A 27,492-nucleotide genomic window follows, 5' to 3' on the forward strand; every position below is an offset into this window, starting at 1 on the left:
GATCTTTACGGATTATGGATTTGAGAAAGATTGTAGGAAGAGAGACATTTTCATCTGGCTCACATTTTAGCGATCGATGTAGACACGTTTAATTTTGCAGAAAGATTTTTGTAGCAAAGTTATAATTTATTCGGAAACTCTGGCATTCGGGATAACCGATCGAGGAAGGATCTTTGGTTCGATGTAGGCCGCGCGTCGCGGATGATTATCGCGCAGTTCCGTGATTATGCGATGCGTTGCCTCGCGACGTCGTCACGCGCGAATGGAGAATTTCATTAAGCTGAAATTTTATGAGCGTCAATGGTCGCGGAACACGTGACGCGAACGCTTATCCCGCGAGCAAGAACTTTGGAGCGCGGTTCACGTTCGTCTTAGATCGTAGGATCGAGAGGTGTTCATTGATTAGTTCGAATAGTTCCGAGGTTTCAAATTATTCAACCTCTGAATTGGTTTGAATTTGTTCGAAGTTCGTCCCGGTTCAACTTGGTCGAGGTTCGAGCGAATTCGAACCGTTTGAAGTTAAAATTGAAACGAATGTGCTCGATTTATATTCAAAAGCTAAATAAAAAAAAAGCAGAGAAACATAATAACAGCTAGCTCTAACTGTAGCCGAGCTCCAGGAGTCATTGGTTTCGATCCGGTTTTCTAATTATGAATCTTTCCGTCTGTAATCTACACGAATCGCGATCCAGATCTTCGGATCGGCATGCGTAGCGCGTGTGACTCGATGACGGATCTTATCGGCGTGACTCGATTTCGTGAACGAGATACGCAAACGACACAGACAAGAAGAAGAAGAAGGAGGAGGAGACAGAGAGTGAGAGGGAGAGAGATAGCTGGTTGCAACAGAGTCGGCTCGCAAATGTCGCGAATCGCCTGGCGTCGGCTGTCTTCGGTGACGGGTGGACCTAGACCGACCTATCCGAGGAGCAGATCGCGTGAAATCGTGGTTTGCGAATCGAATGGCTGAATGAGGATCAAGCGAGAGTCGTCCGCGGCGCTCGGCACCACGCGCCCAGTGCCCGTTACCGTTGCTGCGCGTGTTGCACCAGCGAATGCACCGAATGCAACAGAAGATCACTCTACAGCAGCAGCGTTGGCAGTGCTCGTGCAACGTTCGCGGTGCCAGTGCCAGTGCCGATCGTCCCGCGTGGAGAAACTCTCTTGACCGGAAGGTACGCCGAAAATCGCGCGAATCTTCCTCGAAACATCCTCCTCCAACCTCTTGGACGATCCGGTATCCGATGATCATCCTTTGGTCTTCATTTTTATTCCTCTTCGCATTCTCTTAGCGTCAGTAGCTGGGCTGGGCGAGCTACTGTTCAACGATCCTCTATCCTCTTTTATATCGAAGAGTGGACTGCGTGATCTATTATCCAATGATTCTCTTTCCTGACTTCTACTAGTCACTAATATCTGTTTATAAACGCACGTGACTGAGCTGAACGATCTACTGTTCAATGATCCTTTGTCCTAACTTCTTCTATTTCCATTTATTTTTCTCGCAATTGCTTTATACTCTTTTGTCAGGTGTTGGAGAGTAGGCTGCGCGATCTATTATCCAATGATTCTCTTTCCTGACTTCTACTAGTCACTAATATCTGTTTATAAACGCACGTGACTGAGCTGAACGATCTGCTGTTCAATGATCCTCTATCCTGACTTCTTCTATTTCCATTTATTCTTCTCTCAATTTCTTTATTCTCTTTTGTCAGACGTTGGAGAGTAGGCTGCGCGATCTATTATCCAATGATCCTCTTTCCTGACTTCTACTAGTCTCTAATATTTGTCTACAAATGCACGTGACTGGGCTGAACGATCTACTGTTCAATGATCCTCTATCCTAACTTCTTCGTTATACGGTGCAATCTGGATAAGGTGATCTCGAATTCACTGTATTATTCGATATTTCACTTCCTCGTTGCCCAACGGAAGCGTAACCGAACCTAATCACACCTAATCCCCCGAGCAAACTGTTTACTATCAAGCCGCAGATCTCTCCTTGACTGTCACTCTTCTCCGAACGATCCACCGAGCATCAAGAACACGTGACAACGATAAACTTCTCGATTTCCTTCGAAACCGCAATGCCCCGCGAGATGCGTTCTAAAACCGATCGCGCGTGGAACAACAACCGATTTCCAGCTGATTCCCTCGCGACGACGCAGAAACCTCCGTAACGGAGAGGTATAGCGGTTGCGCACCAGCTAGCGATCATGCTCGTTTCGCCAATGAATTTTTTTCCCCCGACGAACATCCGACGGATGACGCTCGGGCTGCGCTGGATCGCGCGATCGATAATTCCCGACGAGAGGGTAGCCCTCGACGTTCGTCGCTGTTTTGCCTCGCGTTTCGTTATGTAACGAGAGTGCTCTTCTGTTGGCGAAGCTAGGCCTCTTTCTCTCTGTCGAAGGGACCCGTCTGCTCTAGACTCTAGATGCTACAGTCGTCAGAGTCGTCAATCTTTAGCGATGGCGTCGAGAGTCGCGTGACTGACCAAGCTGATCGATCCGCCGCATTGTCTCCCAACTCTTATGGGAGTTGACAGATAATTAACCCTTTGCACTCGGAGCTATTTCAACTGGAAAATGAAACATTTCTTCCGACCTAGAAATTGGTATCATACAATACGTAAATGTAATTGTATTAGTAATTGATTAGATACACTGAGAAAAAAATCCTGTCGGAACAAAAAAAATATATGTTGATTCAATAAGATGTACTATTGAATAGTGCCAATATCATATGAACTTATTTTAATATTTAATACTATTGAATTTCAATAGCAAAACTCATTTCCGCCAATCATATAAGCGAATAGCTTGACATCAATGTTTTCAAAAAAATAAGATATGGCCTCAAACCAATTCGAGTATAAGTCAATACATTTCTCAAATTGTTTTAACAACATATCTGATTGAAGGAGAAAGAGAAATATTACGAATAATAATGTACGGTATTGAATCGAATAATATTTTCAATCATTTCATGTGATAGACAATTCAAATACATCACGATTTGCTTCTAAATTTCATACTATTGAAAAGAATACATTGATATTCATCGAAGTAAAAAGATTACAATAACACGCGTGTTATTGAAGTAACTACCTTTTTTTTCTCAGTGTACCGACGTATTTAGTAATGTAAACAATATTGCGAATAAATGGTACAGCAATTTTTAGTGGTGTCTCGGAATCACCATTTGAGCGCTAAGGGTTAATAATTTCTGAACTAATACCGTTTTAACCCCTTTGTAGTCAACCCATTTACTGTATTTCTTTCAACAATTTCTCTGAATGTTCATTGTTTACTCGTTAATAGATTAATTTATATTAAAGAAAGGTTTGATGAAATGAAAGGTTTTGAATAATCTATACATTTTGGTTGACTACACGAGAGTTAAACAGGACACGAAGGTACATGGATCAATGACGAAAAGATGCAAGAGAACCTCGAAAAAGATTGTATGAAACACGAAGGATGTGTTACGGAGATCAACAGCGACAGGATATAGTTCTCATCTTGTATAGAAAGACTTCCGGGATCAAGAAAGACGTTCCAAGGAAGCAATTACCTGCGAACCGGTTGTCCAACCTCGGCCAAGGCCTTCCCGATGAAGTTTAGGCGAGCGAATGGTATTTTCGCTAGGTGTTACCTGGCAGAGTTGTCGGTGGGCTGGGGTGGGGGGACGGAGAGTGTAATAATAATGTCTTTGTTGCATCGAGGCGACCATTGAATGGATGAGATTCGGTATTGCTTGGGTTGGTGACACAGGTGTAATTCGTAAAAATAGCTATGTTTAATGTGGATACTGGCGAGAGAAGCTTGCACTAGGTCGGCGATCATTTGTTGTGTCTATTGTATCTTTCCTCGCAGAATGATTTTAGACAATGTTTCAAACGGTATACGCGCAGATGAAATTTCGATGACGATGGGCCCAGAATTTCGGGACCGAGATTTGAACATTGAGTAATTCGAAAGTTAGTTTGAGGTCCAAAGGCTTCTAGTTCCACAGCTTCTGTCAGCTGTTTTCAATCAGTTATTTATAGCAGGCCTAATAAACAGTTATTTATATTAGGCTTGATATGTTTATGAATATATTTATAAATATTTGTATAGTGCCATAGTCACTGAACCAGTCAAACCATCTTCTCTCTGTCTAGACCAATCCTAATCTTCAGGATCACCGAAAATCATGGTGCCAGTTTATCCCTGTAGAAAGCACTACCTTCAGGACCTAGATACAGTACTCCTTCAACCTGTCAGATTACGTTCTGTCTTCCTAGACCAACCTTTAATCTTCAGGACCTAGATACAGTACTCCTTCAACCTGTCAGACTACGTTCTACCTTCCTAGACTAACCTTCAATCTTCAGGATCGCCGACAATCATGGTTCCAAGTGATTCCAGTAGAAAGTATCACCTTCAGGACCTAGATACACTACTCCTTCAACCTGTCAGATTACGTTCTGTCTTTCTACACCAACCTTTAATCTTCAGGACCTAGATACAGCACTCCTTCAATCTGTCAGACTACGTTCTACCTTCCTAGACCAACCTTTAATCTTTAGGATCTCCGGCAATCATGGTTCCAAGTGATTCCAGTAGAAAGTATCATATTCAGGACCTAGATACAGTACTCCTTCAACCGATTAGATTATGTTCTACCTTCCTAGACCAACCTCCAATCTTCGGGACCTAGATATAGTACTCCTTCAGCCTGTCAGACTATGTTCTACCTTTCTATACCAACTTCCAATCTTTAGGATCTCCGGCAATCATTGTTCCAAGTGATTCCAGATTAAGTACCATCTTCAGGGCCTAGAATATAGTAGCACTCCTTGAACCTACCTCCACCTTTCTAGACCAAGTTCTGACTTACCAGAGCTATCTGAACTCTACTCTCGATCAGAGAACCACCTGGCATCTTCTCTGAATTCATCAAGACCGAAACCCTCGTGATCGACATCATTGATCGGAAGCTGCTCGATCATCTGGCAGTAGTTTCTGAGCGTTGAGTGTCGATGCCAACGTGTCCACGCAACAAGCAAACGCGAGGATGAGCCGAGCTCCCTTTTCTCAGGGCTTCGGAGCCGCGAACGAGGCAAAGGCCGCGAAAGAGAACGCGTGTCTTGCGAGCGCGCTCGTGCCAAAATCGTTGGTAGATTCTCTCTCTCTCTCTCTCTCTCTCTCTCTCTCTCTTTCGAAGAGACCTAGAGAGCCAGCTGCTGAAGAGACCTAGAAGACCGACAATGTAGGCGGAAAAAGCCGCGCGGAAAATATTCCACCTGGGTGGACGATGGTTGACAGAGGGAGTAGGGGGGTTTATGTTAGTATGGGGGGAGACTGACACTGCTGATGGCAGAGGTTGGTGGCAGAGGGGCTGCTAGTCAGTCCCACGTGCTCGATTGCACAAGCAACCCGGCGGTCGGCCGTCACTCTATTTTTAACAATACCGGCCGCATATTTAACTCGCACCTAACTCTGCCCAATCTGTCTGTCTCTCTTACTTTCTCTCTGACTCTCCTTTTCTTTTAGCCTTTCCGTCTTTATTTTTCTTTTTGCTATTCTGCCTTTATTCTCCTCTCCGTCTTCTACTACCAACGTCTTCTCTTTTTAACCTCTTCTCTCTTTCTTCTCTCTGTCTAATCTTGTCTGGCTCTGTTTGTCTTTGTCCACTTGGGGGGCAGCGCTCGATCGCTCGTCACGCCAAGCGTTTCCTCCATCCGAGAATTCAAAGTATCGCTTATCGTTGGCAGCCGACACCTTTCCGCACCGGACGCCCGAAGTTTCCTTCGTGGTTGTCACCGTACAGAAGTTCAATGTGACGCAGAGTACCCTGACTTGGTTCTTGCACCCTCGCTCTCATCCGAATGATTGACCGAGGTGGACAGAAATCGTGGGGGTAGACTCGTTTTCAGGATTGCAATGATAACGATTCAAAACACACGTCAGGAATATGTAAAAGCTATTAGGATCAGCTTCTATGTAATAATTTTCTAATCTTTATGCAAAATATATATATATATATATATATAAAAATTTTCTACACCGATTGCAAGAAATGGAAAATAGATCTTAATGAGGAGAAATTATATATTGATATCTTGAATTCTTAAAATTTTTAAACAACGATTTTCATATACTCCATTTTGCTACAAATGCATAAAGATCCGCAGTCTAGTAATAAATCATTAAAAATTACGAATTGGCGACCCCAATCACCGGATCTGAACCCCATAGAAAAATTATGGGATCGACATTATGGATAAACAGCTACTAAACTTTTGCCCTACTTCGAAAACACATTTGTGGAATATTTTGGAACGAAAATGGAAGAATATAACAACAGAAAGTACGAAAATATTGATCACGCGGATGCCAAGAATAGTGGAAACTGAAATAAAGAAACGTGGCGGATTCTTCGATGAAAAGAAAATATAAATATTGCTTTACTTCTTGGTGAGGTTTTTGATATATGAGTGCAGCATCCTTTCCTTGACATGTAAACCTTTAATCAAGGAAAAATTTGTTCGCATCCTTCAACGATTATTGCACTTTTACAGAGTTCAATATACAAATATGATCGATCACTGTCCTGAAACTTACGAACGGGAGTGTTGTTATCGCAGCTTTATGAAAATAGCTACATGCGCAACCGTATGCTTCCGAATAATGCAAATTACGCTGCCGAATAATGCAAATTACGCCTTGTAAACGTAAAAATGGAACTTTTGAGGACATCTTTGGCCATCCGTGCCCTTGCAATCGTGGAAAAACGAGTCTACCCCCTTAATTCCGCTTGCTTGAAAATTTAAATATTTCTACAATTACTTATCTTCGACTGGTCGGCTGAAATATTTGAACAATTTTTGAACAAAAAGTTTCGGAAAGAATGAAAACAGTAGTACAATTCATAACACAGTAAAAACGAGTAGTACAATCTGTACAATTTCTAATACAGTATTCACTGATGCAACCGCCACAATTTATGATTCAGTATATACAATTTACAACACAATATTTGCAATCTGCAACACGGTATTTTCAATTTATATTTTAAGAATCCATGAAATCCTGAAGTCTGTTCGCAACGACTCGAGTTTGTAGCCTCGTTTAAAATTAATGCGACAATAAAAGTTGTGACACCACCAATCCGCCATGTAACATGCCATTTCTCGAGGTACCTTATTACGTATCATGTTGTTGAACAAACCTATGAATAAATATCTGCTGTTTTATCTTCGAATTTTAATCAACGACTAACGGTACATTTTTCCGAATGTTTCTTTTGTCTGTGCATAGGTAGAATTGATTATTTTCACTGGTTAGTATCTCGATTCCCTTCTCGATGGATCAAAGCGGTTTCCCCAGGTTCTTATGCAACCGGCGCACTCGGGTTGCGGCGGAACATGAGCGGCGCCCGAATTTATTTACTCATTTCACCGGCTCGGCGATTCATCTCGCCGGCCAAGCCCGAAACCCTCGAACGGCCTTTGGTTGGCCGTTTCGTACTAAAAATAAAAGCCGCGATCCAACCGTTTCTTTATCGCCGAGCGTTATGCAAGTGTGTCCGCGAACTTTTTCCCCATCGCGCGACTTTAACGTTCGCTTGTAGGAACACACGTTGAAACGCGCTGCAAGCTGCACCGTTTGCGAAACAGCCTGGTTATATCAGAAATACACGATGCAGATCTGTGGAAGATCTACGAATTCTCTGGATCCTCGACGGCTCCGTTAGGCTGAATAGCATCGAGCAAACGCGTGGAGATGTGCAAAAGTATCTTCGATAGAATCCATAGAAGACATTCGGCTTGAACGAAAACCCAGGGCGCTTTCTTTCAGCGGTGCGTCCCTGGCAGGGCTTCCTCCGAAGACCTCGCGAGAGCCACAGTTGTGTTGAATGAAGTAATTCAATTACATTGCATTCAATTATTTCGTAATTTGTAATTCAAGCCTCTTATTCGATTCAATTACAATGTACAATTCAAAAGTACAGTGTAATTATTAGCCTGCGGATTTGATGCATTTATGACAAAAATGGGCAAGTACAATTCAAAGCAGTGGACACGTTAAAAATATGTATGGGCATCAATGTATCAGTTTCAGCTTAACAGGACAATCAAAAGAAGATACAATTAATATTTGGATCCTGTGTCCTGCAATCAATGCGAACATTTTGTATTTTGCACGAAGATCCACAGTGAATCATATTATAAAACAAGAATCAGACGTGTGGGAAAAGAAAACGATTCGTATCGGTGACGAGCATGACATTATTCATAAATTCATAGTGTGTGATCAAAGATAAACCTGTTTGTTACGTTCGTTCCAGAAAAGAAATATAAATTGTAGCAAGACGTAGGATAAAGTTACTACAGAAAAGAATAACACTATTTAATTGGAAAGGCTTATAAAAAAGAACATTCTTCATGTGGCTTGTTAAATTAATTTTAATGAACAATCTTCGTTCGAACATCTTGCCACTAAGATTGCTGCGTTTTCAAAAATGACAGATATTTTTCACATTAAGCCAGTAATGTATTATAATTTACTTATTAATGTGCATATTGAGTAATTTACATTATATTGTATTTCAATTACATTTTATTCCAATTACGTTGTATTTCGATTACACTCATGATTTGCGTAATCAGCAAATAAATTGAGTGAAACGTGTTCGAATCGTGTCACGCGATTACAATGTATCGTTTTGGCAAAAAAGTACAATAGTTCCGGTATTTTAACAATAAACCTACCACCATCGATCAAATGACCGGTTTCATATTTTTCATTTTATAATTATTGAAATTATGCAGTTGCATACACGGAAATTGATTCGATAAATTTTTTCGTCCAAGTAGTAAATCTAAATAAATAGAACCTTATCATTTTTATCAGCTGAAATATTTATTTCAATCGCTTTTAGAACTCGGTAGGTTTAATGTCACGGGCGAAATTGAGCCCAATTTTTTAATTCGAGCAATGAGAATAGGATATTTTACCTTTCGTTCGATGATCTTTCGCCAAAAAGAATAAATAAGAAAATATTTTATTGATTAAAGAAATTCGGTTTTATTTCAGCTTAAAATACCGAAGTTACCTTCCTGCCAATCCAATAATTCAAATACTGTGTCCATAAAATACAATGTAATTAAATTACGTGATTCAATTACAATGTAATTAAATTAGCAGAACTCTGTCGCGAGCTCACGGTGCCCCGTAGACCACGATACAAAACATCGCGTGAAAACGTTTCCATCATGCGTACCAACAAACAAGTTAAGCTCGGGATGCTGAAAAGTTTCCTAGAGCTTCGTGTACCGTTTCGAAGGAGTGGGCGTAGGAGGGGCGTTGTTATCAGTGCGTTATCAGCCGAATAAAATTTATTCGCGTGAAGATAGAGCGTGCGTGCACTCGCGGGCCGCGGAGATCCTCTCCCGCGATTACCACGCGAGCATTTGGGGTCCCGCTGGTCAATTTGCAACAATTACGAAGCCGTTGCGACTGGTTAAAGGCAGTTAGTGTTCCGGGGGGAACACGTCCAGGGGCGTAGAAACCCTCCGCGGAGCCCCACGCTCTCGAATCACCATTGTTGTCGCTTATTGTTAATCGCTGATCGTTGTTCAGGGACTCTAGATAGCGATGCTTCTTACACTATGTTTTCATAGATGAAAATCCTTGACCCGGTGGCATGCATGGTCGAGCGAGCGCCGCGATTAGAAGCAGTCTTCCGATGCTACATTGGTCGACGAACGGCCAACACGCAGCCTTAACCTTCCTGATAACCCGGCGGGAATCTAACGATGAGAAAGCGACCGATCGCGCAATCGAATTTTCTGTAAAAGTGTAATCCGAGGCGCTCTTTCTCTTTGCTTTCCTGGTCGATAAGAACTGTAGATATTAATATATTACAGAATGGAGTAAATTTTGTAATATTTTTTAGAGGAACATTAACAAATCATTGAGAGAAATACAGCAAATAAATTAATAATTATTGTAATTGCGACCAACACACTGGAAAACAAAACGTCGACCTTCCTGAATCGATTCCAGAAGTAGGCGACGAATTTGAACAAACATCTACAATTCCACGATAACAAGAATGATGGTCGATCTGTTAATTCCACTTCGTGATCAATTGAGAACTGCGATTCACGAGGTACGCATCGATCGATCGATCGATCGCATATAGGCGACTCAACAATGTGCACAGATTGGACCTCACAGCGGTTCGACTTTGTATGATACCAAGAGTTGACAGACCTCGGTATCTGTGTTGAACCAGTCCCTGGACCCCTCGGTCCCCGCGCTACACGTTTACGAACCAGCGTAATCGTTATGTAAGAACGGCTCGCGAGCTAACAATCGTGCGGCCATGTGCTTCGCCGTGTCGTACGAGGGTCAGGACCCCAGTGGGCATAGTGCACAAGGGAGGGGCGCGGGGGCGGGCACCGCAAACGTTGTTCTTGCTTCTTACGGTCTCTATCTAGGCCGCATGTCACGGTAGATCACGCTCGATTTTTGTTCGAGCCTTGCCAGCAATCTCCAACGCTCTTGTCGCACTCTCCTGACCCTTCTCGTGGTTCCGTGAACCTCTGTTTCTCTGTTCGAACGCTGCTGAACTCCTCTGAACATCGTCCGTCTCTGTTGAACCTCGTCGAACATCGTTGAATGTTGTTCAGCATCGACAAATACTCTTGAACATCGTCAGACGTTGTTGAATTTCGTGAAACTCTGATGAACGTCGTCCATCTCTGTTGAAACTCGTCGAACATCATTGATCGTTGTTCAGCATCGCCAAACACTGTTGAGCATCGTCAGACATCATCGAACGCTGTTCAGCATCGCCACACAGTGTTGAACCTCGTCAGACATCATCGAACGCTGTTCACCATCGCCAAACACTGTTGTTGAACCCTCTTGAACGTCGTCCATCTCTGTTGAACCTCGTCAAACATCATTGATCGCTGTTCGGCATCGCCAAACACTGTTGTTGAACCCTCTTGAACGTCGTTCATTTCTGTTGAACCTCGTCAAACATCATTGATCCGTGTTCAGCATCGCCAAACACTGTTGAGCCTCGTCAGACATCATCGAACGCTGTTCAGCATCGCCAAACACTATTGACCCTCGTCAGACATCATCGAACGCTGTTCAACATCGCCAAACAGTGTCGTTGAACTCTATTTCTCTGTTCAGACGCTGCTGAACTCTGTTGGACATCGTTTGACACTATTGAACCTCGTGAAACACTGTCGTCGAACTCTGTTGAACGTCGTCCATCTCTGTTGAACCTCGTCAAACATCATTGATCGCTGTTCAGCATCGCCAAACACTGTTGTCAAACACTGTTTCCAAACACTGTAGTCAACACTGTTGCCAAACATTGTTGTCAAATATTGTTGTCAAACAAAACTGTTGTACTTCCTCGAAAGGGATGATTCCCGAGGTCGTTTCGACCACGATGTTTTCAGGCTGGACTGGCGATAGATGATTAGATTCGTTTCGAAAGGTTCTTGAATAAAGAGAAAATATCGTCGCGCGTGTACGGCAACAACAATTTCGTATTCCGCATGAAAACCGTAAAATTAATGCGTGGCTATCTGAAATTGCGACTACACGAGCATATCGTTATGGAAATTCACATTTTTCGTTTATTCACTGTTTCAGTGAAAGTATTATCCTCTACGTACTACAACGAATTGAGCACTGTTCGTTAGGCTGTAAATGTCTGCTATTTCGAATCTCATGAACACCAAGGAGAGGTGATAGGCGTTGGGAAAGCTCTGATAGCAAAAGTAAAACGATAACGAAAGTAAAAGGGTATTAGGTATGAAAAATTCATTTAAAATTGCAGCGTAACGCAAGTTCCTCGCAGGCGAACAAGACAGCTTCGACTCGAGACACTTCTCGGAATCTATTTCCCGATATTTCTCGATTAAAAAGCTGGAAAAAGAATAAAATTATACAAATCTGGAGAGAAGTGTGTGTGTGGTTGAGTCGCGGTGACAGGTTCCGTTGCACCAGGTAGGATTTCTGTTTGCAGCGGGGTGGAGCGCGAGGATGAGGTGTACAGCGCGCGTCAGTTGGCAGCCCGTGACACCGAGCAGAGCCTCGTGAAGTCGGAGAAGCTGGTCTCGAACGTCGTCAACGAGGCCAACGTGAACGAGAAGGTGGATGAGCAACAACCCGCTGCTACCACGAAGCTTTGTCTTCAGGTCCAGGTGACTGGCAGCAACAGCAACGAAACAGACGTCGAGGAACCAGCGATCGAACCAGTTCGCACCGAGTATAAGGCGACCGAGGCTCGTACGCAGAAACCGATCGCTGCCGTTCTAGATCCAACGAAACCTTTGACAGTGACGACCTCCACGTTCAGAGCAGCCGCTCCGAAGGAGAAAAAGGAACCGGGAGATCTTCAGGACGGCTCGCGGAAGGATAACACCTTCCCGAGACCGGTCCGCGACACAGAGAAATCGTTCGTCGGCGTGCAAACGCTCAAAGAGTCGCTCGAGGAGTCGCTCAAGGCGAACGACCTGCCGAAACGGAAGCTGCGGCCCAGTCGGCGAACCACCCCCTTCATCTTCCAGGTATCCTTCACTCTTCTTCAACTTTTCAACCCTTTGGAAAACTGTTAAGTATAACAATTCGTTGTTTTGCCGGCCGCAAAGATTGATTCAAAAACTGGAGAAACAAATTTTGTATTCATCTTCTTATGATTGTTACATCAAGTTGCATAGTTGTTACTCTCTTTAGTTACTTCCTTCACTCTTCTTCTTCTTCTTCTTCTTCTTTTTTGAACATTTTTCCCTGGAAAACTACTAGCTATAAAATCAGTGCGAGGATTGATTCAAAAACTAGAGAAACAAATTTTGTATTAATCTTTTTATGATTGTTACATCAAGTTGCATAGTTGTTACTCTCTTTAGTTATTTCCTTCACTCTTCTTCTTCTTTTAGACGGAATGCTCGTGAAAATCAGGAAAATTGATTCAAACATTTTTTCCCTGGAAAACTACTAGCTATACAAATTTGTTATTTTATCAGTGCGAGGATTGATTCAAAACCTAGAGAAACAAATTTTGTATTAATCTTTTTATGATTGTTACATCAAGTTGCATAGTTGTTACTCTCTTTTGTCACTTCCTTCACTCTTCCTCAGCTATCAATTTCACCCCTTTTCAACCCTTTAAGACTCGTGCAAAGCAGGACAATTGATTTGAACATTTTTTCCCTGGAAAACTACTAGCTATGAAAATTTGTTATTTTATCGGTGCGAAGATAGATTCAAAAACTAGAGAAAAAAATTTTGTATTCATCTTTTTATCATCATTACATCCAGTTGTATAGTTGTTTACTCTCTTTAGCTCCCGGTTTCTGGTAGACTGATGGAGCTAGTTTCTTCTTATGGGGTTTTCCTGGTTAGGCTAGTTGAATCCTGATGAAGATCGAATGGAGTGTAGTCCGGGCATAATTGTGGGGGGTTTAAGTAATCGTTTCGAGAATGATTCGTTCTATAGAAAACTATTTTGCAAATTCGTTTATCCTAGCAGATTGACTTACTATTGTTCGTTGTTTCAGGGCAAGCCAGCATTGGAGTTCAATCCTAAGCTCGTTGTTCGAACTGACAGACCTCAAACCGTCACCAGACAGTTGTTCGTGCCGATTTCTACGCAACAACAACAGCCCCAGCAACAGCAACAACCACAACAAGATCCGATTACTTGCAGACCACCGCCTCAAACTGCAACAGCGAGTATATTCGCGCCTCGTACCGAGGACATGAACAAGGGCTTCTTGACGTTCAGCGAGGATCAACCAGGCCTTACCAGTGGGTGTCCTTTCGAACATACGTTGTTCTTCTATCCTCGATTGCTCTGGGAACCGTTCGATTATGTCAGTGTCTTCTTTTCAATCGACTGTGATCATTAGACAGCGGATCTCTATGCAAAATAAAAATGTTCTACCTGAATTTCACCAAACTGGAGTAATGTGGAGTTAATGTCTTTACCGTTTGAAATTACGCCTAAATACTCATTTTTGTCGTAAACGCATCAATCTGCTGTCTAGTGATCAGTGAGCTTCGATTATTAATTCGAATAATCAAACGTATAGTTTGAAAAATTTCGAGGGTCTACATTTCGCAGACAAATTCGAAGCCATGCAAGAGTATCTACAGTAAGGAGCATAACTGATTCAACACACTTTAAAGCAGAATAACTTTTTTATGAATGGACCAAACGACTTCGATTTCTCTGTAAGGCTAGAAGAATTAGTTTAGTAAATGGCGTCTAAAAAATATTTTGAAAAAATGCATTTGGTCGGAATTGCGAAAAAAAAATAGTAAAAGTTGATTTTTGCTACTTTTTTTAGCTGGGCCAATAACGAAAATTTGAAACACGTGTTTGGCCAACTCGTATAAATTATATACGCTCTGAAAATTTCATTGAAATTGGTTAATTGGTTTACGAGCTATAAACGATCAAAAGTGGTAAAAAGGCAGAAAATCTTGAAAAATTGCAATTTTTACCACTTTTGATCGTTTATAGCTCGTATCCCAATTAGCCAATTTCAATGAAATTTTCAGAGCGTATATAATTTATACGAGTTGACCAAACACACGTGTTTTAAATTTTCGTTATTGGCTCAGCTAAAAAGGTAACAAAAATCAATTTTTACTATTTTCTTCCCGACCAAGTGCATTTTTTCAAAATATTTTTTAGATGTCATTTACTAAACTAATTCTTCTAGCCTTACAGAGAAATTGAAGTCGTTTAATCCATTCATAAAAAAGTTATTCTGATGTAAAGTGTGTTGAATCAGTTATGCTCGTTAGTGTAACTTCTAGACAGCGGATATTTATGCAAAATAAAAGTATTCTACCTGAATTTCACCAAACTCGAGTGAAATAGAAATTCATATTCTTTCTTAATGTGTTTAGCAGGTTCAAAATAATGTAATAAGATTTTAAAATTCTCCCAATATTACTGTTTGAAATGACACGTACTCATTTCCGTGATAAATCTATCAAATCCGCTGTCGACTAATTTCACACGCGCCAACGATACTCTCCACTAACGCCTAATCTTCTCCGAAACCGATCACCGAGGGTTCTCCTATTCCTCGAAGATTCGCGCGAACCGTAGTATGTATAGCGCGTCGAGCGGAAGAACCCACGACACGTGACTCGATCGCGATAACGTCTTCGAGCGATTCTAGAGGAAGAGGGGTCGGAGACGATAGAGGAAGAATAGTCTCTCGGTAAATCTCGGCGATGAGAACGGCGCTGACATAATCTATCGGTTCCGGAAGCGAAGACAACAGTGTACAACGCTCTCGATCGAATCTGCTGACCGCGACGCGTGTGCGTTTCTTCTTCTTCTGTTGCAGTGTTGAAGGACGAGCCAGAGGACCTGACGCATCTGGCGCCCACACCTGGCGACGTCTGCGTCCCTCTAGGAGACACGCCTTTCTTATCCGACATGCTCGACGAGTTTATCCTCGGCACCGACAACTATTGTCCCCTACTCAGCCCGAGCGCTGGTCTAGCCACGGAACTACGCTCCACGGACTTTGGCGATCCCCTCAAGGACACCGACCTCGGTGACACCAGGAATAAGGGACTGGGAGAGTCCCTGGCTGACAGTGATCCCTTCATGTATGGGGATTCACCCAGCAGTCCGTGCAGCATCGACCCCAACTCCGTGTCGCCCTCCCTCGTCAAATTCCGACGAGTATGATTTTGCTGTTACTTGAGGAATTATTGTGGCGGTGGTGGCAGAGTTCTCTTCATTCCTTCAGTCCTTTCAATCTCCTTTTTTCACCTGTATATGTAACCATAATTATGTCAGTGGTCTAAGTAGAATTTTCATTTAAATTGCTGAGAGTTGAATTTGAATTTAGGCTTAAATATGTGCCCATAATGATGAAAGTGGTGTAAGTGATGTATTTCATTGATGTGTTAACTGTACAGCTAAAGATCACCTAACTCTGCCACCTTAAGTGCTACCTAAATGCGGCGTCTATAATAATGTTTGTCATTTTACAGAGTCCAGAAAGAAGCATAGACTCCCTGGGCAGTCCAACAGGTGGTAGCGGTGCTGAAGGTCTATCCGAAGACGAGATGTTGATGTTAGGCCTCAGCGATAGCATAGCGGACGATGAATTAGCATTGAGAGCTCCCTATATACCAATGTCAGACCAAGATGAGGCGTTAGATCTACTGATCAGCGACGACATGGTGATGTGGAGTCCGCCACAGGCCACAGACAAGAGCTGTCCAAAATGGTACATTGCTTGATCCTGTGTTAGGCGACACGCGTGTCATTTTCATTCTAAAGACTACTGAAAAACTGACTATTGGAAACTACACGTCGACGTGTCGCAGCACCGACGTACTCCCTCGCGAGCAACCCTAATCACCACTGACATTTCCAGGATGCTAGACGAAAAGGACCAAAGGATGTCGGACTCGAGTCTAGCGCAGCTTCTAAAAACGGACCAGGTGGTGTCCAGAAAATACAACGACCACGGTGGCGGTCTAGTAAACCCGGTACAGGTGCTCGGTCAAATCCCCAGGAAAAGTGAGTACTCCATACTCTCCGTGCCTCGCAAGAAGTCTCCTGACATGAATTCGAAAGGAATGCGTCCGATTCGATCATTTCATTGGCACTTTTTACTTAATTATTGGCTAAAGCAGGGCTCGGAATTATTTACTCGCGACGGTCGACTTTCAAAAGCTACGCAACCTCGACCCGGCCGTAGTTCTCCTAGGCGCCACAAATAGCGCCTATGGTACGGGCCTGAACTGGCTCGAGAACTAGGATCGCCACGGGAAGCGTAGCCTTCGAAAATCGGCCGTCGCGAGTAAATAATTCTGAGTCCTGGGCTAAAGTGTATGACGACGCGACGGCCTAACCATTGGCTTCTCCAGAAACTTCTTGCGAGGCACGGAGAGTACTCGTGTCTCCACCATTCGCGAAACCGCTTCTAACAACCTCCATCTCCACAGATACTGGCCTAGATATAAGCCACTGGTCCACGAAGCTGGACAGACCTAACAAACGGATCCACACCGCCTCGCTGGAAACGGGGACCGAGAGCAAGAGGATCAAGTGCGACGATCAAGGTCGTCGTAGCAGTCCCCTTGGACTGGAGGAGCATCTGCTGGGAAAGCAGCAGCCGTCCATGCCTAGGAAGCCTGTGGGTATGGGCGGCAGCCAGCTGCTGCGCCGGCTGGTGTCCCAGCAGACGGTGCAGAGGAGCACAGGCGGTTACCAGGGCGACTGTTTCAACGGCAACCCTAGGAGAAACGACACCAGGGACTTTGGGATCGAAGAGGGCGAGGGAGACAGCGGGGGCGGCGGTTGCGAGGGCGGGGGAGGCGGGGATGGGGTTCAAAGGAACGCGGAGAGGACTTCGACAGGGTGCAACAGCGTGCTGATGAACCTACTGGTGTCCGGCTGCGACGTGAGTGCGGGATACGTGTGCTTCGCGAAACCGAAGCCCTCGAAGAGCATTGCGAGCACGTGAGCCAGAGGAGCGGACCAGTGGATTGTCTCTGTTTCTCTCACTCTCTCTCTCTCACTCTCTCTCTCTCTCTCTTCCTCTTTCTCTCGTTTTATCTCCGACACACTCTCTACGTCTCTCTTTGTCTACGGCCGGTGTCCACAGAGTTCCGGTTTAAACGTACACGCGCGATCGGCTCTTCCGAGTAGCTGAAATGTTGCGCTGCAGGAGAATGTTGTAGTATAGCAGAGCTAGATAGAACCACGAAGAGTCCTGCGAAAGTCTCGCTCAAATCTCGAAAGGGAAATTCGTGTTTGGCGATCGTTCACGGACAGCTACCGCTCTTTATTCAATTTCGAGGACCTCGACGTAGTCAAAACAATTCAACCTCGTGTACAAGAATATGTAACGAAGCGTATGAGCTTCGAAGGACCTCTCCAAGGTCGTTGCTACCGCATTCCTCTGCAAACACGTTGTATTTGCGATACTCGGGGCAGCGATCTCGCGTGTACACTTACATCGGACATGCTGTAAATTCGTTCGGAAGGAACAAGGCGTCGCGATATGAATTGTAACGAACGTTGAACGTTCTCCGCTGGATTTTGTACCCTGAACCGGGACGCCTATGATCGCCGTGCTCGCGTTTTTAGGTTAGGTCCGCTCCGGAAGTGCTTGCGCAGGAAGCTCGAGGAAGAAAACGGTTCGAACTGTTTTTATCGAGAGCCCCGGTCGCTGGGTCCTGGGACGATTATTGTTTCATAGTCTTCGAAGAGACTCGAGAGAACGAGCATGATCCAGCGACCGAGGCGTGTGTTCTTGAATACACGAGATGTTTTCGTCGAGTACCGTCGGCGTCACGTTTAGAGCCACGTTATGTATTCTCTACTTTGCAAAGTATATGGAATTGTTGATTGAAGATTGTCAAGACGAAAAGGAAGAAATACATTGAACATTGAACATCGAACCACCTGTACTGCTGCGTTTCGTTTCCTCCTCTCTCATCCCTACCGTTCCGTCTGTATCGCGTTTTTGTTTTCTTGAAATTGTTGTTGTTGTTAGAGGATCCAGGATCTATAGTTTTTCAGCGTCGACGATCGTTGGTATTATATATATATATTTACGGCGGGTTGTAAAAGAGCTTTAGCATCTTTATCCTTTTTTGTGTTTTTTCTTTTTCAATGTACCTGCTTTCTTATTACATTGCCAGCTCGATCGGTTATTATCGAACGATTACGCGCCAGACGGTTTTCCAATTGTTTATTGCGAGTAAAGTAATACTGGTATTACGAGATAGGCTTGTCGAGGCTTATGGTCTTTCCATCGACTGTTACCAGTTAGATGTTTAGCGTTTAGAGAAGATAAGTTTTGTTGATTGTAGTTCGCTGTTAGAATTATGTAACACAAGCCTCGACGAACCTTGGCCTTGTTTTTTTGAGTGTCGGGCAAGATGACGACTGCAGCGGTACGCGATTAAATTATTGCTTTCCGATTTTTGAGAGTATCCTTGTTTCCTGCTATTCGGACGAAACGCAGCACGTTCCGGTGGTTCCATTATTTAATTGGCGTCGGAATTAACGAGCTCTGGGAGTGACTGGTTTTTAGTACATTGATGTTCGACGCTTTGAATATTGTTTCGATGACTGCGGAATCATTTCCGCTAAGAAATATTTATGTAAACCTTACAGTGGAATTGTACAAACTTGTCAAAGTTTATTAGCGTTAGAATTAACGACGCTTTGTGTATATTGTTTCATTACTCTTATGACTGCGGAATCATTTCCGCTAAGAAATATTTATGTACATATCAAGAAGCATTCATGAGGACTGGTACTCGACAAAAATCTCGCTCGTAGCTTTTAGAATTGTGTAAATAATGTTACTTTTTCAATAAAATGCGATGGTTAAGCGTAACTTGTTAAACAGTGTGATCAGCATAGTAATTTTGATTGTACATTGCAGGAGAACTTGATGGAGTCTCGCAACGTGCCGACAACGCTTCCAAAAAACATGACGACGCCATTGCCCATCAAGCTGGAGAACCAAATGGTGCCTCAGTGGCACCATCCGAAATCGAGCAAACGACTTTCCGGAACGTTCATCAGCGAAGGATCATTGGTCTCACCGTCTTCGACGATGATCAACTATGAAAATTTCGATTACGATCCGAGTATGACGAGTAGCGGGCTGCTACAAGTGCAACCAGACCTGTTCGGGACCCTCCTGGACCGAGAGCTAGTTTAAAAGACCTTGAAAATTCGACGAGAACCGCCGAACAAAAAAATGCGATGTCCACACTTCGCGATTAGGCCGTGGATCTTCTTGAATTTTATAAAAATGAAATATTACCGAGACGTCCCTTTTTCATTGAAATGAACACTTTACCTACCGGAAGTCTGTTGGATAGTATAAATTATGGTCGAAATAGGTCGAAATCCTTAGTTGTAGACCTCTGGAAGTTGTTAAAAATTGCTGTACCATTATTTAAAGTATTTTTTACATTATTAAATATGTCGGTATCTAATGAATTCCTAAACATTTAGGTAAAGCACGAGGTATTACACCAATTTCATATTCATAAATTTCTAGAATCATAGGGAATGAAAATATTCTAGATCGGAAGAAATGTGTAGTTTTTTCGAGTTAAAATTTCTCCATTTACAGAAAAATTGAGAAGATGAAATTCAAAGTTGTTGAACAATGATGATGTCGATATACGAATTAAAATCATTAAGGGAAGAAATAGCGTTGAATTCAGTTTCTATTTCTTGCAATTCGTTTCAGACAATTTTTATTTCGCACAAAAATCCGCAGTCCAGTTATTAGACAATTGTTTAACGCCACCGGCAGGTAACGTGTTAATTTAGTCGCGTTAGAAAATCCACGGTCTAATCATGATTGATCGTATACCTCGGGTGTTTGACGCTGAAACTATCGACCAATCGAGACTAGCAATTCGTGATTGTCTTACCGAGAATGGCGGTTGCTTTCTTCAGTAATGAATTAATTAGAATTCGAATTAGTTGACTTTCAGATAATTCTTAAATTATTAATCGGTCTAAAATAAGTTGCTAGATCGTTTACATATATCATAGAATCATGAATGTTTGCGTTCGATGAGTTTATTCGCGTAATGAAATTAGGGCTGGGTAAAATATTATTTCAAGTACTAAATAGTAAGATAGTTTATTTTATTTAGAATTATTAAGAACATTGGCGAGCTTGTATTTGTTCATTCAACTTTCGTTCAAATCTACAGCGATACTGTAGACGCAAGGGTTCCCAAAATGGCAGAGAAATTTAAGTGAATTTAATGTTTTAATTAAAGTAAATAAATGTGGTTGATTGGTTCGATAGTTCCAGTGTTAAGATGACGGATCTTATTTTGTAGATAAATGTCTAGAAGATCCAAGTATGGTCCAGAGACCATTGTCTCATTGATAATCCCGCACACGCCGTTTCGGTTTGAGAACAGGGCGATTCGTTGATCCATTGATCGCGCGATGAAAGTGCCAATGCATTTTTTAGGAAGCTGTAGTTGTTAGGTGGCCGCCGATGGGAAACGGTCCTCCTTAGATTTCATTTAGACAATTTCGAGCATGCTCGATGTCGAACTGTGGATCTTTAGACATTCGCTGACATTTTTGTAAGATTCGTTTTTCTTTTATTATCGACGGACAAGGAAGAGAATTTTGTTTAACTGTCTCCATTAGTAACAATATTTTCACGCATTTTTCTCCGACATTTATACAGAACCGCGAGAACGAGAAATTCGAGAACAAATTTCTCGAGATTGTAAATTTACAGGAATTCAGGTTTGCATAAAGATCTGCAGTCTGCTAGCATTAGGTTGTTGTACACGCAATGTCCAATTTTTAATTAGAAATTCAGAGACGAATTTGCTCTTCGTAGTTTGTACAATTATGAGAATTAGCATGGCATATGTACAATGGTACATTTTAATGTTGTAAATATGTAACAATGTACAAAGAAAAACATTTTAAGATTGACGCTGCGAAACTAGATATTTTATTAATCGCATCGGAGCATGCAGAAACGAATGACTTTTCAGATGAATGCTTTACAAAATAGACGTTGCAGAATATTTTATAAAATGCAAAAAAAATGACCTCAAGCTGAAGAGCAGATTTTGTTTCGAGATGATACATGTTCAGCGACTCGCGAGAATTGTTTACGGTCCTGCGTTACAATATTCACAAAAAAAAATCGGACATTTCATGTTTAACAACCTGACGCTGTTCTCGCATCGGCAGCAATCGCATTTAGGGTCACCCACGTGTTTTCCGAGCGACTGTCTGGTCCGTGTATGATAACTAGACAGCGGATTTGATGCATTTATGAGAAAAATGAGTAGGTGCAATTTGAAGCAGTGAAAAGAATAGAATTCAACAGATTAAGAGGGTAGACTCTCGTTTCCAGGATTGCAAGGGTGCGGGATGCGCCTTCTCATTTCTCGATAGTGCAAAGATGAGGTTTTTCAGTAGTCAAAAGCAGTAGTCACAAGTTTAATTTTTACATTTACGAGGCGTAATTTGCATTATTCGGCAGCATGTAGTTGTCGCAGCTTTATGCTTCTGAATAATGTAAATTATGCCTCGTAAACGTAAAAATAGGACTTTGGACTACTGAAAAACTCCATCTTTTTCACTATTGAGAAATGAGAAAAACGAGTCTACCCCCTTAAGAAAGAAAATCAATTTCTATTGCACTCTAGTTTGTTGCAATCCAGATAGAACATTTTTATTTTGCATAAAGATCCGCTGTCGAATGATAACACGGGTCAGAGGAAATAGTTATCGAGTATGATGCGTAATCGCAACGGAAACACGTGGTCACCGATTTTCCTATGATGGTGGCCACGGACGAAACCAGCCGCGACACGATTGGATCTGTCGCGTGCCCCGTCGTCATTGTTGTTACTGTTTTTATAGTTTTTAACAAGGCCAATCTAGATTATCAGTTGTTAGAAATACGTATATGTGTGTATGTATTGGTATATACATACACACGCGTATACATATATATTTTTAATATCACTTATCGATATACAGTCACTGTAAGAGCATACTAATTTTATTAATTTTACTATCGTCTGTATTTTTACTCATGTAACACCACGAGACCATTGCTATTAATCTTACCTTGTAACACACTGTCCGGTACCGAGTGACGGTACCGCGGGGAAAGTGAATTATGAGAAACAAATAAATAGAATTTCTACTATCAAACGCTGGTTTTCAATTGACAATGTGTACATCGTTCGATAAAGTACGATTGTTCAATCAGAGAGCATATGCGAGCGCTCACGTCCGGGTTTTGGCCGTGCCCATTATAGTGCTGCCCCCTACTCTAGTGGTTAGCCTGGATCAGCTCCTACATCATCTTTAGCGTGGACAAGACCCTACATCATCTTCAGCCTGGATCAGATCCTACATCATCTTTAGCCTGGACACCGACGGCCAGCGCCTGTGCTGTTCCGCGACATAGACAAGTGGGCACAGAGAGACTTTGAGATCGAGAACAATAGAGAAAAATTAATCAAGTGGCCATTACAGATATCTGTTGATATTATTCAAACAATTTTTATTTTGCACAAAGATCCGCAGACTACTAATTATCAATACAGCGTCTCCAGAATTTGCGGCAAGTGGTAGAAGCGGGTTTATCCATCGGCTGCCACTGCATAAGCGAGATATACCAGCACCGATCCTTGTCTGTGATAGCAGTATAGCACACACAGTGGACTGATGGATCATCTAATCTAATATAACATGATATTGAAGGATATGGCACGAAATTCAGTAGTGCAACTCAACGACAAGTCAGACGGTCGAAAAATGGTGTTTTCAAGGTTTCCAAATAATTTTCAGGTTTCCAAATAATTCGTAAAAATATTCTTTATTTATTACTGTGTACAATACAATTTTAAATGTGTACATATAGAGTGCGAAAAATTGCATACAAATTTCTTACACCCTCTACAATTTCAGGCAGTAAATTTTCTGTGAGCTACCCTGAAATTGTATACAAGCTGTACAAGTCGTGGAAGGGTAGCAACAAAGAAATAAATATTTAGGGACAACTTCAGACAGTCCTCGACGCGTGGACAACAGATTTCAATGCAGAGGAACCACGCAACCTGTTTACGATGACGATTATCCACCATAAACCGCACAATACATGGGCCCGGTAAATGCCGTTTACAACTGGGGCTCTGTAAAAGCACTTTACGCGACCGTGTCCTCGATGAACCTGGCTGGCCTAATCGCTGTTATTCTTGCCATTGTCTGGGCTGTAAGGTTCGGAAGAGGTTTTGGAGATTACTTGAACCTTGTCTCGCCAGGTTAGCCTCCTAACAACCCTTAACCGCAATCATAGCCTTGCTTATAACGATGATGCTTATGATCATCCTTATAAGGATGATGGATGAGCGGACATTTGTCGTAAATCATCGGAAATTACCTATTCAAGCGGAAGTTGGCAATTTCGGAGCAATAAAATGAATAGAAATAGCAATTTATTTTCTTTCCTAATATGTTTAATAGGTTAAAAATAATACAATGGTATTTTTAGATTCTTCTTGTGCGATCTACCTCTAGATATTTTTAGAAAAAGGATGACATTTTTGGTTTTTGCTTATATGTCTTAGAATTTTTATTTTGCATAAGGGTCCGCGCAGTCCACACTTATCACAGTCGATTACCCGTTAACGTCCTGTTAAATTCACCCTTTTGCAAGTCAATTTCGTCCTCCCTTTTACAATTTACTTTCAACTTTCTGCAAATCAATTTCAACCTTTTGCAAATCAATTTCGTCCTTCCTTTTGCAATTCACTTTCAACTTTCTGCAAATCAATTTCACCCTTTTGCAAATAATTGTCCACCTTTTGCAAATTAATTTGGTCCTCCCTTTTGCAATTCAATTACAACCTTTTGAAAATCAATGTCACCCTTTGCAAATCAATTTCAACCTTTCACAAATAAAGTATTTCGATGCAAGTGTTCGTAAAAACAGAGCAAATCAAAAATGTAAATGAATTCTTAAGAAATTTAAAATTTTATTCATGGCGAGAAGACGTACCCATTAGATGTAGCCATTTTCTGATTAACCAATTTTTAACATGAAAGTGCACATGCATTTACTAAAGCGTATCCAGTCTTATATGTGGCTGAATAAATATATAATTTAATCGAAATAAATCAATAATTAATTGTAAATATTCTGAATGGGTGAAACTGGTTTACAAAACGGTGAAATTGATTGCATAAGGTTGAGATTGATTTGTAAAAGCGTGAATTTCGAGCGCAAAACCTATAGCTATTAAAGCAGATCACGCCGAGCAGGTGACGGCTACGTTTGGATGTCGGTGATCATCTCCTCCGCTGTGCTGTGCTCCCCTGCCTACATCCTGGGTTTGAAATCCTGTCTCTCTTTGCGAATGGAGTCTTCCAAGGCAGATCTTGAAGAAGAGCAAAAGATCGACGACCTGCAAAGAGTGGCGAACCGACTCCTCTTCTTCCACGTGATCGCCTGTCTATTATCAGGGTTCTTGGTAGCAGTGCTCAATGCTACCTATCTAGCTCTGTTGAGCGGTTTCCAACAGAAAAGTCGCGATGGTCTGATGCAGGCTATTCAGAAGTATGGCAGCGACGTGACGGTGAAAGAACGCGTCGATGCTGTGCAAACAGAGTTCGAATGTTGCGGGGATAGCGGCTACGAGGACTGGTTCCGTGTACCTTGGCTGAAGCTGGCGATCGAGGGCCCTGAACACCACGAAAACGGGCCTCGACTGGAAGAGCAGTGGGTATACAGTGACTCCCATTAATATTCGGACGCTCTAGAAAAAAATGATAACATTTTTAATATTGGACTATACGATTTCAACTTTTTTCAGAAGTTAGAGCAATTATTGGGTTGGCAAGAAAGTAATTTCGGTATTTTAAGGTGAAATACAAAGAACCCAATTTTTTTATTCAAGCAATGAACTTTAATGAGTAGGGTAAAGTGCCCAAATATAGTACAGTCCCCTACTATGGCACTACCTTCTATCTTGTATCTTTTTTCGAAAACTCCTGTTGGTCCGAAGTGTAGAAAAGATAGTAAAAGTTGCAATACATAACTTTTAGTATTTTCTCTGTAATTCTGGCAACTTGCACCTTTTTTCAAAAGTTTCTTTCACGTTGCGTAGCAAACCGATTGTTCTAACTTTTCAAAAAAGGTTCAAATCGTATGGTCCGATATTAAACAAGTGATCGTCTTTTTAACAGCGTCCGAATATTAGCGGGAATCACTGTAATCGAACCAGTTATCGTTTGTCTCTGTCTTAACCCTCATCCTGTTATTTGTAGCTGCCTGTAACTTCGTGGCTTTGATTTTTGTTCATGCGAAACACATAACCGATGAATCTTTTACCATTGTGTCAATTTGACACCGAGGGTTAAAGGAATAAAAACATAAAAGGGGTGAATGCAACAGGGTTGTCGGGAACTTTCTCGCAAGGGTTGATCTCAAAGTTTCTGCTGTCCTATTCGACATAATAAGGCCAAGGGTTAATGTTTGATCCAACTTGGTTCTCCGAATTGTTCGTTGAAGATCGTCACCCGATGATCAAGACGAAGAACCACTGAACACCGCGGACGTACCCTTTTCCTGTTGTTCGAACGACATCCCGAAACCCTGTGTCCACCACGACATCCTAAACCCCAGCGCCGCGTACGATTACAACCCTAAGCACCTCACGATCGCAACCCTAGGCTGTCGACCGAAGATCATTGACAGAGCTGCGACTGTCAGGATATTTCTTTCTGGGTACCTGGCTGTCTTAACTATCTACCAGGTAGAATCTTTAAGAAGTTTTCTCAGAATACAGTCTTCCCTCGCGTAGTGTCACTTTCGTCTCTACGGATAGTGTTACTTTTTTACCCCCCCCCCCCTCCCCCACAATGTAACTCGATCCTAGGTCGGATATCGATGAGGCAATACTAATGCAACGATGAAACTTTATTGCTTTAAGTTATTTCATTACGAAACCTTTACCGACGGATTGGTGAACGAATTATGCTCTATTTCTTCAGTTCTGTTCATCAAAACATTACGAAAAAATTCATGAACATTCTACCTAGTGGCACACGCGACAGTGAATTATTTCAGAATTTTTGGTAGCAAAATCAATTTTTTTTAAAATCCGGAACCATAAAATTGTGATTGGGTCCCTCCTCACTATCTGGGTTAGATTATCGTTCCTTCTTTGTCGTTTACGCATTGAACGTAGTTCCTTTACGCTCTGTGAGCCTCCATACCCCCGAGATAGTAACACTATGCGAGGGAGGACTGTACAATAGGACCGAACTCTTCAATTCTTTGTTGATTGAAGTCTTGAATTCTTTTCTAGAATGAACCTCTTACACACGCACAATTACTTCAGCGATTACTTCCTATTCATCCAATTAAACGTTTCAGGTGACCCTATCGTTCCTGTCCCGCCTCCTGCAAACCGCCCACTCGAACGATCTATACATAGGCCCGAGGAAGCCTCGATACCGCGTCTGGATCCTCTTTAGTCCGGAGACAACGTCCTCTGAAGCGCCGTTGGTGAAGCGAAGCAGCAGAAGCTCGCAACCCAGAAAACGTGCTAGTCGTAGCGATGAACCACCACCCTCTCCTACCTCCTCCTCGTATTCCTCCGAGGAAGAGGAAATAGCTCCGAGAGCGGCTCGTAAATCTAAAAGTAGCGGCGGAAAAATGCTGGACGAGATCCGTTCGAGGATCTCCTCGGTGAAGTCGAAGAGCCTGCCTCTTATCAAGTCCTCGATATCGATCGGTAACAAGCTTCGAGTTCATATAAAGGACGTTCATTTGTCGGAGGACGAAGCCTCGGAGGAGGAGCTAGCTGTGGGACGGGGTAAACGGGGGAAGGGAGGGGGACGAGAAGAGAAGCCGAGGGAGGCTGACCGTAAACGTAT

The 27,492-nt window shown here is 42.4% G+C and overlaps 2 protein-coding genes across 3 annotated transcripts in view; both read left to right on the top strand.

The window, feature by feature from the left end:
* LOC143210644 (protein similar-like) overlaps positions 1-20,381 on the top strand; it is a 57,380-nt gene extending 36,999 nt beyond the window's left edge. For both annotated transcript variants that reach the window (XM_076427686.1, XM_076427687.1), the window contains 7 exons: positions 12,052-12,595; positions 13,586-13,835; positions 15,395-15,738; positions 16,053-16,291; positions 16,442-16,587; positions 17,016-17,473; positions 19,472-20,381. In XM_076427686.1, the coding sequence (XP_076283801.1) occupies positions 12,052-12,595; positions 13,586-13,835; positions 15,395-15,738; positions 16,053-16,291; positions 16,442-16,587; positions 17,016-17,473; positions 19,472-19,753 (2,263 nt within the window). In that variant the 3' untranslated portion in view covers positions 19,754-20,381. The remainder of the gene's footprint in view (positions 1-12,051; positions 12,596-13,585; positions 13,836-15,394; positions 15,739-16,052; positions 16,292-16,441; positions 16,588-17,015; positions 17,474-19,471) is intronic.
* A 143-nt stretch (positions 20,382-20,524) lies between these two features.
* LOC143210790 (photoreceptor outer segment membrane glycoprotein 2) lies at positions 20,525-26,441 on the top strand. Its single transcript, XM_076427981.1, has 4 exons — positions 20,525-23,873; positions 24,874-25,354; positions 25,879-25,884; positions 26,123-26,441. The coding sequence occupies exons 1-4, from the start codon at positions 23,711-23,713 to the stop codon at positions 26,412-26,414; spliced, it is 942 nt and encodes a 313-aa protein (XP_076284096.1). The 5' UTR covers positions 20,525-23,710; the 3' UTR covers positions 26,415-26,441.
* The last annotated feature ends 1,051 nt before the right edge of the window (positions 26,442-27,492 follow it).

This window comes from Lasioglossum baleicum, chromosome 7, assembly GCF_051020765.1.
Source record: "Lasioglossum baleicum chromosome 7, iyLasBale1, whole genome shotgun sequence".
NCBI lineage: Eukaryota > Metazoa > Arthropoda > Insecta > Hymenoptera > Halictidae > Lasioglossum > Lasioglossum baleicum.